The sequence below is a fragment of the Agrilus planipennis genome, unplaced genomic scaffold (genome assembly GCF_000699045.2).
Source record: "Agrilus planipennis isolate EAB-ADULT unplaced genomic scaffold, Apla_2.0 scaffold78, whole genome shotgun sequence".
NCBI classification, from domain to species: Eukaryota; Metazoa; Arthropoda; class Insecta; order Coleoptera; family Buprestidae; genus Agrilus; species Agrilus planipennis.
The window spans coordinates 486,700-500,781 of record NW_020438928.1 but is presented as its reverse complement, the minus strand read 5'-3'; the positions used below and the strand labels follow the sequence as shown (position 1 = coordinate 500,781).

Here is a 14,082-nt window from a genome sequence, read left to right as displayed (position 1 = left end):
TTTCATCGGTGTTGTCACCAAAGTTTACCGGGTCAAGCCCGAATTTCAAGCATATTACTCAGAAAACACCGATCATCAAAGGAAAACCTTTCAAAGATGGATATCATTGTTGTAATATTATTTTATAATAACTATACATTCTAGTCATGAGAGATACGCTTCTTTTGGATATTTAGGCTGCATCAATAAATGTTTATAATTCTTTGTGCAATAAATTATTTGTTTTTTCTTTATAGCAGATATTATTTATTTAACAATGTACTTATTATAAATAATCAAAACCGAAATACGTCATATTTATATCCATAGTAACTTTTGTAATAAATTCTTTTCAATTACGTTTATATAGGGTGACCAAAAATTGCTCGTATTCCTCTTGGGAGAAGAAACTATCACTAATTTAATTTCTACCAGAGAAAATCTACTGTAGTTTTTAAAATGTAACACACAACATGAAATCTAACAGTAAATTTCGTAAATTTTAACTGTAGGAAGGTTGATCAATTAGTAAGCTATCAGATCATGGGAATTTTTTTTTTAATTTTTAACTCTCCAAATTCGGATTTTTGAAACCAAAGTAGATTTTCTCGAAAATGGCTGATATCCCCAAATGATAGAGGTTAAATCATTCCAAATTAGTAATAGTTTCTTATCCCGAGAGGAATACAAGCAATTTACAGTCACCTTGTATATTTATGAGTAAAAAATACGTGTAGTGAGTGTTGTAAGTTACTAATAAATATTTTTTGTAATATTATTTAACATAAATAAAGAACTGTACATAAGAAACAAGATAGTGTGGTTAGTAGTTTCTTCAATACATGAATACCATCTACTTTCCTGTGTTGAAATAATTCTCTAATTTTATCTATATTAGTATGTCACAACGAAAATAAATAATCTGGATGTTATTTACATTATCTATTGCTAATGTTTAATAGCTACCTAATTTAGACAAAGTAATTATTGAGGCAGAATTAATGAAATAATCTAACCACCTATTTTACAAGCTTTAGATAAAGTAATAAAATACATTATAAATTTTAATTTATCTTATAGAATATAGTCGAAAGTCGAATGTAATTAATAAATGAGGACATTACTACGAAAAACCAGTAGCACTTGCGTACATGCATGCACCGTATACCAAATTAATAGTCTCGGCGTTCAACGATAATTAAAAAAGAGTGCGCGACAACTGACCGCCATGGGCGTAACGAGAGATTTTTCCTATGGGGGCAGATTTTCAATAGCTATTTTTAACTTGCTGACCGTACGGGTCAAGCGTAAATAACTAAAACCGTGTCATAAGAATATATACATCATGTTTGTATTTTCGTGAAACTTTTTAGCAAAAACAGTTTTTGCAGACGACTTCTCATGGCTATCGTTATACATATAGTATATGTATATAGCATTATCCATATGAATAAAAGTACAAGGATGTTTCGAAAAAATAACCGAGTAAGACTTTCCAGTAAATTGTTAAATTACTAAAGTATTCAAGGATGAAAGGATTTTTAAAAACTAAATGATAAATAACACATGCAGCAGAAAAGCAAAATTCTATTTCGAAAAGTACAACACACATTTGCGTTACTTATAACTACAAAACTAATTCTAATTTATACTGTTTATGTACGTAAAAATATTCGCAACAAACAACAGCATTCTAGAAAAGTTCTTTAAATTAAAAAAGCTTAAACTTGAAAATGTCACAAACTACATTACGATGATGAGTCTTGAAAGCACCTAAACTGTTATCCTCAGTTAGAGATGCAGAGTCTGGGGAGGTAGATTTCAATTTACACTCAGGATAAAAAATTTCTTTGGTGTTCCTACTATTTATAACGTAAATGGAGATAAATAATTGAGTAATGTTTGGGTTTGTGGCCATGGTCGAGGACTGTTTGGTGAATTGCTGTAGTTGGCTTTATTAGGGAACATAGTGAAAGCGTAAAGCCCTTTTAGTCCAGTCAAATGAGGGAAACGGCTGAGGAGTACCTTTTAATGGAGAAAATTATTGAAACACGGGTCATTTTATCGGAAATTTCGTGAGGAGTACGAATATGTAAATGAAAATTATTTGCTTTGCATAGGGGAGGAGAAAATCCTCAAAAACAATTGCCAACTCTATTATCTCGCGAAATATGAAAGATATGGAAAAAAAGTTTTTCACAATGCTATTTTGCAAAAAAAAGTGTTGATGAATTTGTTTTCATATCTCTCATAGAACGAAATTTTTGCGCGTCCAATGGCAAAGAGGCCTCAAAATTTGCGGAAATTTTTAAAAAATTCAAAACAATTATTAAAAATTTAAAATTGACAATTTAATCGATTCGTAACTTATCTTAATCGCTTAAACTATCTTTTCAGAGAAAACNCGTGATTTAGAAGACTCTAAGACTGTGTAACAAGTGTTTTATTTCTTATATCTTATTAAATATGTTTCACCAAGTGCCTAGCCAAGAATCAATTTCTTACATAAATTAATTAATTATTTGCTTAATATCTTACCAGGAACGTCTTTACAATTATCCACAATATTTTTTACCAAATCCGCTATAGAATCAAGACGTGTTTCCATAATGTAATCGATTTGAAGTTTGTTATCAGGAGTAAGCTGGAGCATTATTAATTTATAACACACAAAAAATATTAAATTTGTATTGATAGATTCTTACCCATTTGGATTCCAAACCTAAACATCTCATATAACACTTAAAAAAAAATAAGAATGAATAATGAACACTTTCACAATAACAAAAAAAAGTATTTTACCATCATTTTTTCTGAATTATCTTCTATTTTATAGTTTTTAACTTCATCTGAAATACAGAAAATAATAAAATGAACGAAAATGTTTGTCAAATGAATTTATTCGAATGCATACCATCCGAGACGCCAATCTTTTCGGTACATATAGTATGGTACGGCTTCAGATATTCCAAAACTTCAGGGGGAGGATACTAAAAACATAACACGCCTGTAATACATAATATTTGAAAATAAATGTTTGTTTCTTTTTTATTCGTACGTTTTCAAGCAAAGCGTTTGTATTTGTATAATAACAAAACAACAGCACAGCAGCTACAAAATATGTGACTGTAGTCATTGTAGGATGGATCTTACAGTTGAATAGAGGGATAAAATAATTTTAAAATGAGTTGTACTCTTTTTAATTTATAGATCATCAATTTGATAATTACGTGTACATTCGTGTCGATATGTCCTTAATTATAAGAAATTAGTGCCTAGAGGAGGTACCTACTGTAATTAAATAAGTACTTACCTTTATTTATTTAATTATGCACGAGTACAATATGCACTTTTGCCACACATTACGCCGCGAAACGAACAAATTTAAAATACATCCGCCAAATTAGTCACGCTCTCTACACTTCGTGTCTCCAGAGATGACAAGAAGATGATTACTTTTTATAAGGATATACTAATTACATAACATAATAATAATTTATGTAGGTAATTCAGCGGGAGTAATTAAAGAAGAAAAAATGCAACATAAAACATAAGTATGAGTTATGTTCATAAACAAGTACCACATGTACTTCTGATATGTAATTAAGTTGAATTAATAAGGGTGGCAAGTTTGATACTTTTCGGCATAATCTAAAGCCTTTTTTTTAATTAGAAGTGACATTAAGGAAAAATTAGTTATTTTCGTCATCGATTTATTTCGAAGCGTTTTGAGAATGTAAGTATTTTACATGACAATTATTTTCGAATTAAAGAACCAATTTGTTGTCTAATTTTAATACTACCACTCAGTGGCGTACTATGTTCAATACCACCCCAGGCTAATTAAGTCTGGCCGCCCCTTCGTCAAGATTTCTTCACATGGTTGCTTGCATAAAATATTACTTAGATATGTAAAATAAAAAAGCAATTGCTGAAAAAAAACACTTATTTAAAAACTATTCCTAGGGACTGCTGTGACGCAAAGAGTTAATCAAACCCAAAAATTTTATAGTTCTTGTAAGATGTAAGAAGGTACAATTAACCAACTTAGTTGTGTTGAGTCATAATACTGTGGAAACGTGGTTTTTAAGGTACTCTACAAAGTACCGAAGATGAACTATTCGTTTTAGGAGCTATATCTAGTCTTTAGGATCCCCAAAAATGTAAACAATATTTACGCAATTACCGGATCAGCAGGTACTTCAATCAGTTTTACATAATAGAGTCAATTTGGCCTTTACACTAAGCCTTCCTTCCTGCCATCAGTTTACTCAGTTCAACTATAGAAGGCAAAAGTCGACGCATTATTTAAATTAAAACGCAATTCGACCTAAAACGTGTTTATTAAAGTGAAGAGATAATTGCCGCCCCAATAATTCTGCTGCCCTGGATTATAGCTCGTTCAACCAATGCCTTAATATGCCACTGGAACCGATATATGAAGTTTCTCAGGTGATAAAACCACTTTATTAGAGAAAAACTCCAATGTTTAATTCTTTGATTAAAGGCTTTCTCTAAAAGCCACATAAGCGAGTTTTTAAGGAGGCAAAATTCGTAAAAATATTAAACAAATTTGTGTTTGCGATAAATGCGATAAACATAATTCAACAAAATAAATAACCAACGAAGACGTACTACTACTTATATCCAAATAGTGGATTCAACACTAAAGTACCTAGTACCTAACTTCTTTCCATAATTATTATTCGTATATTCGTTTAATATATTATAAGAGTCATGACATGAATATATTTATTATTGTTTTCACTTGCGACGCCCTTTATACTACGATACGACTATTTTAGAACACTGAAATTTCTTTTATTTTAGTTGTAGTCTTCTGCGAGCTTTGAGAGCTCTTTCAGGTTACACGAAGGAGCGACAAAAGTGAGTTGGCTTAGAAGCGGCAAAATATTCTCCCCTTTAAGGGAGCATCTACCAAGGGGTCGTTCATGAAATATAAAATACGTTCACAAATAAGGGGGAGGGAGGGCTATTACTTAGCGTAACGACATATGACAAGGAGGGAGGGGGTCTAAGGAAATACGATGCTTACAGTTTTTTTGACTTGGCAGTTCTTAAAATTTTTCATTACGATAGAAAGTCATTCTCATTGCTATTTTTAATTACAAAAATCGTTTATAGGGGTGGGCTTCTTATGAGCAACCCCCAATTAAATTTAAAACGTAATCTTAACAATTTATTCTTCAAACTTTCAGTCCAATAATTTTAATACTTTTAAAAACCATAATTCTTATATCAGTTTTAAAACTAATTAAACAACACAAAACATTTTAAAAACGATCACTTTGTTCAGGTTTACTTAATAAATTAACAAGTATACAATGTGACTTTTTATGTTTTGTGCTGTTTCTCTTAATTTTACAATTGATTTTAAAAATTTTGGTTATTAAAAAGTTAAAATTATTAGACTGAAGTTTTGATGAACAAGTTATTAAGATTACGTTTTAAATTTAATTAGTGCTGCTATAAGAAGACGATATTATAGTGTTTAAAGGGTGAAAATTATACTGTTTAAAGGGTGAAACGTTACCTGAAAAAGTTCATATATTTTGCTGAGGGTGATAATAAAAATTAATGTTTAATTTTAATGTTGTCTCTACCTCTATAATATCATCTATATTAATTATTCCGCTAACCCCTATTTTTACTATATCTCACTTGACTACTTATTATATAATTTATATATTAATATTATAATTTGGTTAACTTGTAACTATTTGAGAAATATCCCGGATAACACAGTCGTAATGTGGGTTGCACATTAGGAATGTTATATTTAACCTTATTTTCTATTTGTTATTTGTTTATCATTCATAAAGGTTGATTTAAAAGTCAAATATAAGATGAACATTAAGGTAGAAAACTCTCAAAATATTTGTAGAACATGCTTGCAAGATCATACTCCTGGGAAGGCTGTATATGATTTAGAATTTTATTCGCCAATAAACAACATCAGTGTAGTGGATTTTATCTACAACTTAACACATATAAAAGTTAACTTTTATATATATATTTAGATTTTCTGTATTTAAATTTAAATAACTTTTTAGTTTGAGAAAGGGGATGGATTTCCAGAACACCTATGTACCATTTGTATTAAAAAAGTTAATGAAGCCTATGAGTTCTCATTACTGTGCCATAATTCTCACATAAAACTACAACAAAGTTTAAAAGAGTCCTCTGAGAACAAAGGGTTATTAAGTGAACAAATTGAATCTTCTAATGTTGTATTTTCTGAAAATGACAATGAAAATAGCTTATTGGAACATCCGACTGAAATTATTGACTTTAAAAGTATTAATTATGACAACTATGAAATTATTCATGAAAACAGCACAGATGATGGATGTACAAACAATAAAAGCAATTTTGATAACATAAAGCATGAAATTTTAGAAACAGAAGACTTGAATAAATATGCTAAGCCAAAAATCTACAAGTGTGAATGGTGTGACAAATCTTTTGTTAGAAAAGTGTATTTAACAACTCATTTAAAATCTCATTCAAAATCTAATGAAAAACAGTACATTTGTGAAGAATGTGGCAAAAGCTACTCTTACTTATATCTCCTGAGACAACACAGGTTCAAACACTCAGAAGTTAAACCGTTTCCTTGTTTAAAATGTAATAAAGGTAAGCAATGCATGCATATATGCATTATAAATTAGATACCTTAATATTTAATATAATAAAATCATAATAATGGCTGAACTTATCATTTGATACAAAAATATTAACAAGGTGTATAATACTTCACAAGTCTGATTTAATTGTTTTACTAACTGAGCCATCCTCAGTGAGTGGTATCACAAGCTAGATAACAAAGCTTAAATGTGTAGTATGGTTAGACTGGGCTAAATTGCAACATTACTATTTATGATTTGTGACGACTTAGTCATTAAATAAAAATGTATTACCAATTTTGTGTTACCTATGCTATTTCTAAAATTTTTAGTTGTCCAGGTTTTTGCCTTAATTTGATTAAAAAGCTCAATACTCAGCGTTTTGGTATTTTTTATTGTTCATACTCGGCCATATAGCAGGGTTCAAGTGAAGACTATTTGTTTAATAAAATAATTTAGTAGTAACAGAGATTTAGAGGAAATAAATATATTCAGTAATGATGAATGTAGTAAGGGTGAGGGTGCGGGCGGGGAAGTACCGAGTGTAATTTGGCCGAGTACTCGGTTTGGCCAACAAAAAAATAATTGGTACTCGGTTATTTGGTAAAAATGGTACTCTGCCCATTTCTAATAAATAACAATAAAATTTTAGGTTGCATGACAAGGGAGAGTTTAAGACGGCATATGAAAATTCATGATATGAATTATAAAAGAAAAAAGTATGTTTGTGAAATTTGTAGAAAGGATTTTCCATATCCAAGCTTTCTTGCAGAACACATAAAAAATCACACGGGTGAACGCCCTTTTCTTTGTTCATTTTGCGGTAAAGGTTTTAGACAAACCGGCGCCCTTCGGTATCACATGAGATCACATACAGGAAATAAACCTTATGAATGCAAAGTTTGTCACAACAGATTTATATCGAAAGGTTTGTAAAATTTTACATTAATTATTTACTTTTTAATTTAATGTCTATTTCAGGCACTTTACGGGTACATATGAGGAGACATACAAACGAACGACCTTATGTATGTGATGTTTGTGGAATGGCTTTTCGTCAAAGTACCGATATGAAAAGCCATCGTCGAATCCATACAGGTGAAAAGCGAGTTCTGTGTACTGTTTGTGGTAAAAGAATGTCCACTACAGGTAAACTAACTATTTAATAATATATTTGAATACAGGTCGGGCTGGATAAGATCAGATGAAAGTGGACTTACGCTTGCCCGACTATCTCACTATTTATAAAAAAATTTCTCATAACTTCACAAAATAATTTGTTAGATACTGTGTAAAATGATTAATGTACATATTTTAATTATTTTTTTAGGTCAACTAACAATTCACTTACGAACTCATACAGGGGAAAAACCTTATTCCTGCAATACTTGTCCAAAAGCATTTGCAACAAAAACAATGCTAGTAAAACATGAACGCATTCACACGGGGGAAAGACCATATGTATGCAATATTTGTGGTCGAGCATTTAATCAAAGTAGTACTCTTAAAACACACATCAACGTTCATAATGGACAAAAATCAAAGACTGGTCAAAAACAGGTCCCTTTTAGAGGGTCTGCTTTAAACAAGGGTTCAACCAGTAATATTAACGACACACCAAGTATTTTGCAAATAACTGTTAACAAAATTAAATCTGAAGAAAAAAGTGAAATATTTACATGATTTTTTAATACCTTATTTAATATACATATGTAAACCAATTCAGGCAAACAGTGTATAAAAATATTTAAAAAATAAAGTATTAGTTTTTACCTATTGTTAGTTGGTTAATATTGCTTATGAAAACGTCATAACAAGCATTCAAGATTTATAAAGGAAGTTTTAAGAAAAATAAAGAGAAATCCAGTCGAAATTGTATTAAATGCCTTATTAGATAAAAAATGGATAAAAACTTTTCAAATCGATGTTTCTGACGTCAGCGATTTTGACATTTATCTAACCTATAAAAATAGGGCGAACAAAATAAATGGCGAAAAGGCCAAAAACGTTAAAACTGAGAAAACAACTCTAAAAATTGTTACATATGATGAAAAAGAAAGCCCTATCTACTACTGTAGCATTGAATAGTATGTGTAGATCATGTCTTTCAGAAAAAGGTCATCTGAAACACATATTTTCATCAAGCATTTCAAAAATGATAGAATTTTGCATGTCAACATCGGTAAGTTTCCTTTAATATCCCTGAATACTCGTGTTAATGCCCAAAAAATTTCTAGGTAAATGAAAACGATAAATTACCCAATCAAATTTGCGTTTCATGTTATCATTATATTGCAAAATTTTATTACTTTAAAAGAAGATTTGAAAAGGTGGACAGATTTTTAAAAAGATGTGTGAAAAAGGTAACTGAAGAATTAAAACATAGTAATGAAATTTATTCTGAAGGTGATGAAATCAATGATGAAATAAAAAGTGAGATAAAGTGGTTTAATAAAATTAATGATTTTGATAAAAATAAAAAGAGTAGTGTTGCAGAAACTGACAGAGATTCTGCAAACAATGATGATGCACCTTTACCAATCACCCAGATTCAAAATGATAAAAGCAAACTCAAGAATAATACTATCATCGAAATAGAAACTGATAATAAATTGAAAACAAGTGATGCATGTAATTCTGAGGATGCTGGTCTAGAAATTGCAGGAGAGGTTATTATTCCAAGTGATCCTCCCCCTTTGGTATTACTACCACCAAAAGTCAATCAAGCATCATCTCCTTCCTTTGAAAATAAATCCAGAAAACTTCCAAAAGATCCACCACCTCTTGCACTCCTCACCTCCACATTACCAATACAGCCTAAATCAATTGAAATACCTCTGCAATGCAGTATCTGTTCAGAAACATTTGCTAACCCAGATGAACTTAAACAGCACCGTATAAACGCCTGTCAGTCAGCTATGTTATATTGCAATGTATGCAAAAAGCCATTTACCGATCGTAAACGTCTTATTGGTCATCTAAAAGGTCATATAATAAGCAAGGACTATGAATGCAAACTTTGCCACAAAAGATATCCAAATCCAAGTACATTCCGTGTACACTTTCGAAGTCATACCGGCGAACGCCCCTTTAAATGTCAAATTTGTGGAAAAGGCTTTGCACGATATGCCGGAGTTATTGGGCACATGCGTATTCACAGCTCCGAAAAACCGTATCAGTGTAGTATTTGTGAGCGGAGCTTTAAAGTACCATCTAATCTTGAACGACACAAGACGATTCACATGAGAGACATGCCTTTTTGTTGCAATTATTGCGGAAAAACTTTTAATCAGTTAAATAATCTTGAACTGCATATTCGCAGTTGCCATACAAATGAAAGACCGTATTTGTGCAGCGCATGTGGAAAAGGATTTGTCAGCTCAAACAGGCTTAATCGACATATGTGGGTGCATACTGGTTATAAACCATACAAATGCAAATATTGCACCAAAGCTTACACCAATTCTAACGATTTGAAGAATCATCAAAAGAGTCACGCGGGCGGTGTTTCCCCTGATGACAAGCCTTTTGCATGTAGTCAATGCAACTTGCGTTTTTTTCATAAGTGCCGTCTTTTAAAACATATGAAAGTGCATGACAAACGTTTTGCGTGTACCGATTGTTTTAAAGTTTTTAGTTCAGAAGCATTATTAAAGAGACATAAAGGTAAACACAAAAAGGCTGTAGAGAATAATGAAAAAAGTACAACAAATTATCCAGTGCTAATGTTTATGGTAGAATAGATTTTGTAATTTTATTGTCGCTGTTATATTTTATATAACTCTAATTTATAGTTCTGATACTGTATAATTATAACATCTAGTACTAAGAAAAGAAAACATGCAGTGGCGTATAATGTTCTTCACATTTTAAAATTTAAAACTGATATAGTTCTTGATAAGTAATTAAAATTGTGATGCAGAATAATTTAGCCTATTATTATACTTTTAATCATAATTGAAGTAGTAAGTGTAAATATATATATACACATATATTATCCATCTATAATACATTAATAAATATCAGCAAAAGATATTTATAACTCTGTTAAAATGTTTTAAAACTTTGACAGTATCTATAAGAACATCAAGTGTTATAATTTTCAGTCAAAATTAAATGCTATTGTTAAGAACCCCAGGGTGAATTGCAGCAAGTGGGTACTTATTTCATGCAAGTAGTTTTTTGAAATTGCCCTTTTTATTGTGTATATGGAACACAATACAGAAAAATTGATGATTTTTTAAAAACTGTTTAGCGCACCTTAGAGTATATCTTTAATTAGATATGGAAGAATAAAGAAGATTCTCAAAAACTTCTTCATAATTATATTTTACAACGTTATCGTCACAACTATATACGAATGACGAAAAATAAGGATTTCCATGTTACTNGCCAAGCAAATGCTTAGAATCATTGCCTTATGAAACAATATTGAAAGTGCAGGGTACAGTTCAAGCTAGACCAGAAAATATGATTAATCCAAGTCAACAAACAGGGGAAATAGAAGTAGTTATACAATCACTTGAGATATTAAACAAGGCAGATACTAATTTGCCATTTAATATAAGGGAATTCCAAAAAGCAAAGGAAGCCCTTAGGTTGCAATTTCGATATTTAGATTTGAGGTTTTCTGAAATGCAAAGAAACCTCAGGGTACGATCACAATTTCTGATGGATATTCGCACATTTCTGGTGAAGCATTCTAATTTTGTAGATGTGGAAACACCAACATTGTTTAAAGCTACACCTGGTGTATGTATTACTTTTTGTTTCACTTTTCAGTTTTATATTTATTTTTCATTAAAAATATTTTATAAATCTGGCTAACTTAATAGCAATTTTGTAGGGTGCACAAGAATTTATTGTACCTACACGATATATTATAAAAACATTTTCATAAAAAAAGGTATCAATGAAACAGAAAAATTGTTACATGTAACATTAATTTTAGAAGCACGGCAACACCGGCTGGATGATTACAGAAAAAAAACAAACAAACGCGTGATTTGTTATTGATAAAAGTTTTCGTTAATAAACAACAATCCTACCACAATTGCATTGTTTATCGTTTAAGAGAAATTTAACATTTTCTTAAGTACGTTTTTTTTTTAAAAAGTTTTTCCACGTAATTCACTTTAGCCTCAAATTTCAATCCCAAAAATGGGAGGAAATCTTTTAAAAAAATCTTGCAGAATATGCTTCAGTGAACACCAGCAACTAAGATCAATTTTTCAGCCCTACGAGAACACAGGAACCGATTTATTAATTTCACAAATGATAATGTCTTATACTTCATTGATGGTAGATAATAGTTATTATATATACTTAAATGATTAAAAAGTGAATATAAAAAAACTACATAAATCCATTACAATTTAAAACAATAAAAATTGTAGATAACGCTAGGAGATGGTTTACCTGAAGGGATTTGCCAAAATTGTTCTGAGCAAGCTGCCAGATGCTACTTATTTAAATTAAAATGTGAAGAGGCAGATTTAGCTTTGCGAAAACAATTATCCCAATCACTATACAACAGTATTGAAAGTGGTCACAATATAGATGATAAGTTGTTTGTGGAACCTAAACATAATGAAGTTGATCATGATGGTGATTCAGAATGTACCTTTGAATTTAAGGAAGAAGATCACCCCTTTTTTGAGGAAAATTCTGTGAAAAATGAACAGGAAGACAAAAAATTACAAGAAAAAAATAGTGAATATAACAGGGCAGTGATATTGGAAAAAAATCAATGTACTATTTGTCATAAAATATTTTCCAGTCAAAGACTTCTCACAAAACACAAGAAGTTTCATAATCAAAAATATGTTTGCGGGGTTTGTAAAAAAAAGTTTTCCACTATTCAATTTTTAGAGCGTCATAAAGTTCAACATTCTTCAGAAAATAAGATTACAAAAGAAAGTTTTGATTCTTCTGAAGAAGCTAACAGCAACCATAAAAAAATTTTTACGAAAAATACATGCATGGTATGCAACAAAGCGTTTGTTAAAAAGAGAGAATTTATGGCTCATTTGATTACTCATACAGACAAAAAAGACAATCACATCGAATGCCATATTTGCCATAAAAAATTGACTGAAACTACAAACTTAACTAGGCATTTAATGATTCATTCTGCTATAAAGCCACATGTTTGTAATTTATGTTCAAAAGGATTTGCAAGAACTGAGCAACTAAACAATCACATGACTGTTCATTTTGGCATTAGGCCACATGTCTGTAAAATTTGTGGAAAAGGTATAATATGTAAATTGTAAAAGTGATCTTAATTTTACTTTTTCTTTTTTTGAAGGGTTTAATAAATCGTTCTATTTGAAAACTCATATGAAAATTCATAATGAAGAGAAACCATATTTATGCACTATATGTGGACGAGTATTTAAACAGCTTGGGAATTTAAAACAACATACCATAAGACATAGCGGAGTCAAAAGCAATCTTTGCAGTGTGTGTGGCAAAGGGTTTGCAAGCAAATGGGAACTTTGTGCACATTTGCCAGTACATACAGGTACAAAAAAATATATAGCATTACCGAAGCAAATTAGGCCCTAACTTTTGAGAGAGGATTGTATAAAAAAAATAAACTATTTTATGTATTTATCTTTGCCTAAAGAATATTCAACAATTAGAATATGAATTCTTTTTCTTTGAAAAATGTTTCCTTTCTTTTTTAGGTATTCGCCCATTCGTATGTTGTACGTGTAATAGAGGCTTTACAACGTCAAACTCTCTCAAAAAACATATGCGTATTCATTCAGGGGAAAAACCGTATGAATGTGAATTATGTAAGATGAGATTTTTGCATTCGGCAATGTTTACTAGACATAAACGGACACATTCCGGAGAAAAGCCTTACGCTTGTCCCACCTGCCCAAAAGCTTTTGCTCAAAAAAATGATCTAATGGCACATCAGCGAATTCATACAGGGGAACGACCGTTTATTTGCGATAAATGCGGTCAAGCATTTAAAAGAAATTACGGACTGAAAAGGCATAAAAAAATACATATTGATAAATAAAATGTTTGTGCAATTATGTAAATATTTTCTGTAAATATAATATTTTGTATACTAAATTGTGTAATAAATTATGAACATTATTCACAATTTTTTTTCACGTGAGATTGGTGATATTGTGACCAACAGTCTACTTCACCAACCTCAATTTATTGAAAATTTTTGTTAATCAATTGATAAAATTAAAACGTAATGAAAATTAAATATAATTTTTTGCCACTTTGTAATTGATTGATTGATAGTTTTACTTATTTAATTATTATTTATTATTGAACTTACGCAATTGTGTGGTCCTCTAATGTTTACACTGCTTCTGAAATAAAAAAATATTTTATATGAATTAAAGTTTTTTTATTAAAAGTTACATACATACCTATAAAAATAATTTTTATAAACTCACAGTATCAAGTGGATAAGTTTTAT

General features: G+C 30.4%; 4 protein-coding genes across 6 annotated transcripts in view; 3 read left to right on the top strand and 1 right to left on the bottom strand.

Moving 5' to 3' along the window:
- LOC108733705 (general odorant-binding protein 83a) overlaps positions 1 to 3,195 on the bottom strand; it is a gene marked incomplete in the record, with an annotated part of 5,434 nt that extends 2,239 nt beyond the window's left edge. The window contains 5 exon segments of the mRNA XM_025974145.1: positions 2,518 to 2,623; positions 2,685 to 2,720; positions 2,782 to 2,828; positions 2,894 to 2,969; positions 3,038 to 3,195. Of these exon segments, the coding sequence (XP_025829930.1) occupies positions 2,518 to 2,623; positions 2,685 to 2,720; positions 2,782 to 2,828; positions 2,894 to 2,969; positions 3,038 to 3,115 (343 nt within the window).
- Positions 3,196 to 5,770: 2,575 nt separating this feature from the next.
- Positions 5,771 to 8,341, top strand: LOC108733737 (gastrula zinc finger protein XlCGF57.1-like). Of its 2 annotated transcripts, XM_018465029.1 has the most exons (5): positions 5,771 to 5,996; positions 6,054 to 6,636; positions 7,279 to 7,554; positions 7,608 to 7,775; positions 7,957 to 8,341. In XM_018465029.1, the coding sequence occupies exons 1-5, from the start codon at positions 5,847 to 5,849 to the stop codon at positions 8,307 to 8,309; spliced, it is 1,530 nt and encodes a 509-aa protein (XP_018320531.1). In that variant the 5' UTR covers positions 5,771 to 5,846; the 3' UTR covers positions 8,310 to 8,341. The 2 variants fall into 2 exon arrangements, with proteins under 2 accessions (XP_018320531.1, XP_018320532.1); XM_018465030.1 differs by lacking the exons at positions 7,608 to 7,775; positions 7,957 to 8,341 and having other exon boundaries at positions 7,279 to 7,345; positions 7,399 to 7,514.
- A 247-nt stretch (positions 8,342 to 8,588) lies between these two features.
- LOC108733735 (zinc finger protein OZF-like) lies at positions 8,589 to 10,553 on the top strand. Of its 2 annotated transcripts, XM_018465027.2 has the most exons (3): positions 8,589 to 8,808; positions 8,864 to 9,059; positions 9,123 to 10,553. In XM_018465027.2, the coding sequence occupies exons 1-3, from the start codon at positions 8,671 to 8,673 to the stop codon at positions 10,367 to 10,369; spliced, it is 1,581 nt and encodes a 526-aa protein (XP_018320529.1). In that variant the 5' UTR covers positions 8,589 to 8,670; the 3' UTR covers positions 10,370 to 10,553. The 2 variants fall into 2 exon arrangements, with proteins under 2 accessions (XP_018320529.1, XP_018320528.1); XM_018465026.2 differs by having other exon boundaries at positions 8,864 to 10,553.
- Positions 10,554 to 11,600: 1,047 nt separating this feature from the next.
- Positions 11,601 to 13,666, top strand: LOC108733736 (zinc finger protein OZF-like). Its single transcript, XM_018465028.1, has 4 exons — positions 11,601 to 11,927; positions 12,023 to 12,881; positions 12,937 to 13,152; positions 13,319 to 13,666. The coding sequence occupies exons 1-4, from the start codon at positions 11,787 to 11,789 to the stop codon at positions 13,660 to 13,662; spliced, it is 1,560 nt and encodes a 519-aa protein (XP_018320530.1). The 5' UTR covers positions 11,601 to 11,786; the 3' UTR covers positions 13,663 to 13,666.
- The last annotated feature ends 416 nt before the right edge of the window (positions 13,667 to 14,082 follow it).